This window comes from Rhagoletis pomonella, unplaced genomic scaffold (assembly GCF_013731165.1).
Source record: "Rhagoletis pomonella isolate Grant_MI unplaced genomic scaffold, Rhpom_1.0 Rhpom_scaffold_04826, whole genome shotgun sequence".
NCBI classification, from domain to species: domain Eukaryota; kingdom Metazoa; phylum Arthropoda; class Insecta; order Diptera; family Tephritidae; genus Rhagoletis; species Rhagoletis pomonella.
Genome location: NW_023463374.1, coordinates 1 through 3,628, shown reverse-complemented (window position 1 = coordinate 3,628; position 3,628 = coordinate 1). Strand labels below are relative to the sequence as shown.

General features: G+C 36.6%; 1 protein-coding gene across 1 annotated transcript; it reads right to left on the bottom strand.

Annotated features, from left to right (window-relative positions):
* Positions 1-1,126: 1,126 nt before the first annotated feature.
* Positions 1,127-2,246, bottom strand: LOC118754875 (NADH dehydrogenase [ubiquinone] 1 beta subcomplex subunit 10-like; the record flags this gene model as incomplete). The annotated part of the gene is given in 4 exon segments (XM_036489747.1): positions 1,127-1,430; positions 1,503-1,778; positions 1,989-2,076; positions 2,137-2,246. Coding segments are annotated over 3 exon segments (504 nt in total). The 3' UTR covers positions 1,127-1,284.
* Between the last annotated feature and the right edge of the window lie 1,382 nt (positions 2,247-3,628).

Here is a 3,628-nt window from a genome sequence, read left to right as displayed (position 1 = left end):
TGCCGTTCACAACTGTTTTCAGTTGACTGTAGCCACTGAAAAAGTCGGAAATTCTATAGAAATTTTGTTATTTTCATAATATTATGTTATTTTAATGATATTAAAATAATGAAAAGCAAAAAAAAATTTTAATCAGTCACGAATTATGTTTTACCGATGAGCCCGAGGATGCTAGTGCTAGACAAATAACAAACAACTACGTTTACAACTTACAACTCAACTATCTTGAAAGTTGTGAATCATAATAGGGGCCTTAATATTTCTTCTGGTCTGGTAAATGGCGCTCGTTGGTGCGTTTTAAGAATAATTGCGAATATTTATGTAATCATGAAAAATGGTATAAAAAACTGCTTCTGGTGGTACAAAAATACGAAGGCAGATGCCGCTTAAGCTGGCGTGGGCCTTCTCTATACCAGTAGCCAAGGGCTAACATTGGACTGTGTTGAAATGTCGTTGTCTAAAGTGTTTGAAGTAAGCTCACTTAGCTCTTTCGCGTGCGAAATCGTTGAATTCTTTGCGCATATTAGACTTCGATCCAAAACAGGTTTGGCTAATGCATAGGTGCTTCAGTTCTATGAGCTATTTCGTAGACGCTTGCATGGCAGCACAATGATCCCTCTTAGCGCCAAGGACAAAAACGCACGAAAAGCGATGGTTCACGGCCAGGTGCACTAGCTAAGGTCAAAAAATGAGTATATGGCAAAAAAAAGTCTGAGGAATTCAATACCTGGACTCGCGAACTTAAAAAATACTTAAAAAAAAAACTTGAAATTCATTCTTAAAGAATAAACGTGGAAATTTTTATATATTTAGGAAATGCGTTTTACTATAATGTAGTATTTGTTTTTATAAAATTCTTGCAAACCATTTTTGCCATCTCGCGCAATGTTGTCAAAGGGCGGATTGATGGCGAGTGCGCTTCTTCTGATTTTAATACTAAAAACTGTTAAATTAATTCCATTTTAGCGCCAACTGTTTTTCACGACAATCCTTAGTTCGTTAAAGGGCCGGTAACGACCGCAATCGTTCCTATTGAGTTTTGTTGATGTTAAGAAAAAAATCTAGCCATTTCACATGCATACATAATATATATATAATATATATAATACATAAAAAAAAAACATAATTTAGTCTTAAAAGTAGCATGTTCATTTAATTAATTCATCAAGTATCTGCTCTAGTTTCAATTCAATCTACAAGTTACCATTTACAGATGGTTATATCAACTTAAATAGTTAATATAAATTGGATCCAAATTTTTCCCATGTTATTGTAGCGGCAGGGTTACTCTTCTTCGGCAACAGAGTTTGCTGGCGATTCTTCCGATTTCATACCACTGCCAACAGGTCCATGGCGACGCTCCCAGATCAAACGATGCTTTTGTTTCATATATGCACTTTTAGCATTAGCGTAGCCTCCTAAATCGCCATCTGTAACGAGGCAAAAACAAATCCAAGCATAACGATATATACACATAGATATGTTACACAGTGACCACTCACATTTAATAAACCAATTTTCAGCAGCCTTTTCGTATTGCTCCAAAATTGGCTTGCATTTTTTCATGTGATCGGGTGCTTCATACAAAATACAATCTTCAAAGCGTTGGCGTAAGATTGATAGAATTTCATTTTCCACCATTCGATCGCGTCGGAATTGTTGGTCAGCTTCAAAGCGGCAAACAGCATCATCAGTGTAGCATTCATCTATTGTTGGTACTCGACGAAAGCTTTGGTGGTACCACGCTTGTTTCTTTTGATTTGGTTCCACAATCGACTCTGCGAAATAGAAGTCAAACTAGCATTATTTAAAATGTAAACAAACCATTGTACGTAGTGTTTAGGTGCGGTTGAGGTTATGTTATTATGTAATGAAGCGGTCCGGAAACGTAATAATAACACTGGCAATTGGTTTCTCAGTTTACATAGTTTAACTTTTTCCGCCACCCCGTAGACTTTAACTCCTGAGCATTGAATTAGGCCACTTACCTCTGAACCATGTAACGGGCCCATCGATGATGTTGTGAACCGACTGGGAAAACCTTTCCATGGGACTGCGTGGCTCTGGCATTGTTTGCTACAAGTGATAAAAATAAAAAATGGGCTGACTGAAAGAGAATAAGCAAATGTTTATTACTTATTGCTAAAACACAAAATATCACAAAGAATTATGCACTACAAACGGCTGCTGTTTTTAAGTGGGAACAGTAGAAATGGAAAAATATCGATGGCTCTATCGATAGTATCGATGGTTTTTGACTATCGAAAACATCGATGGTTTTGTAAGCACTATCGATAGTTTTCACTCATACATACAATATTCAGTAAAAGTATGTTCACATATAAATATTACCTGAATCAAAGCTCGTTTTTAATCACCCCGTTTACACAGGCAAATTCTCCAATTCTCCGATTATTAGCCGTCAAATTTTTTGTGCTTCTTATTCTTACATCTCAAGGAAAGGTTATGTTTCTTCTCTGTGCCACCGTGATCACTTTGTTCTGCTATATAAAGCAATTTAAATATGTTTTAGCTTGATATTTTATTTAATATACCTTTACAAACCTCTTTTCCTTGCTAGCGTCAAGTTTTGTTCACTTTTACATTTGGCATTTCTCCTCTTCTTCGCAAAAATAATCGCTAAAAGCAGGCTGGACAACGAAAAGTTATCAGTTAAATCTGAGATTATTTTATAATTACAGAATAACAAGAGACGAATTTTTCTAATTACAGATTAGGGAGTTAAGCTCGAAAATGAGGATAATCTAGTTATATGTGAACCTAGTATAAGGGGAAAAGCCGGTGGTACCTGCTTCACCTTGTAAATCGGAAGGGACATTTAGCAAAGCAGGGCAAATAATTTCAGAGCGCAGATGCTGCTTGAAGCCAAAAATCGTTGATAAACCTTTGTCCCTTAACAAAAATATGGCCGTATTGTGGCGAATACTGCGGCAACGCGAAGCGAACAACGAGAAATAGGCAGAATGTTCGAGGAATGACGTAGAATGTTCCACAAAGCGAAACGTCAAGTTGGATGAACACTGCGAACAGCGAGAGAAAGAATGAGAACATTCAGAACATTCTAGAGTTGCCATGAGTGCGAGCGCAGGTATATAAGAGCCACCACACAGCGGAGTGAGTGAGTTACAAGTCAGCAAGCTACAAGTAAAGTGAGTTGCGAATAAGCAAGCTATAAGTTTAATTGTGTTAACAAGTTTTGTAAAGCGTTGTAATTGCTTTAACGAGTATTGTAAAGTGTTTTTTTTACGGTATTAGCGAGTATTGTAAATTGTTGTTGTACAATAAAGTTAATTGTGCTCCAATTTGGTCATCGCGAGCATTTTTTTAACAAGGATAATCGTAACAGTACTTAAGCAATTCTGATCTCATTTTCCCATATATGTAATACTTCTATATTGGCAGTAAGCTAACTTCTCAATGTGTTAGCATTCCGAAATCAAAGCGAGACAGTCTAGTACCGTTTTCGTCAATGTATTGTGTACTTGGGTGCCGTTTTCGTATATGTGTTGTGTACATGTTTATTTATAAACGTATGTGTTCCTTTTCTTTCGTACGTGTTTATTACTATATCTGTACTGTAGTGTTTTCGGACGGTACTAGCTCGTAC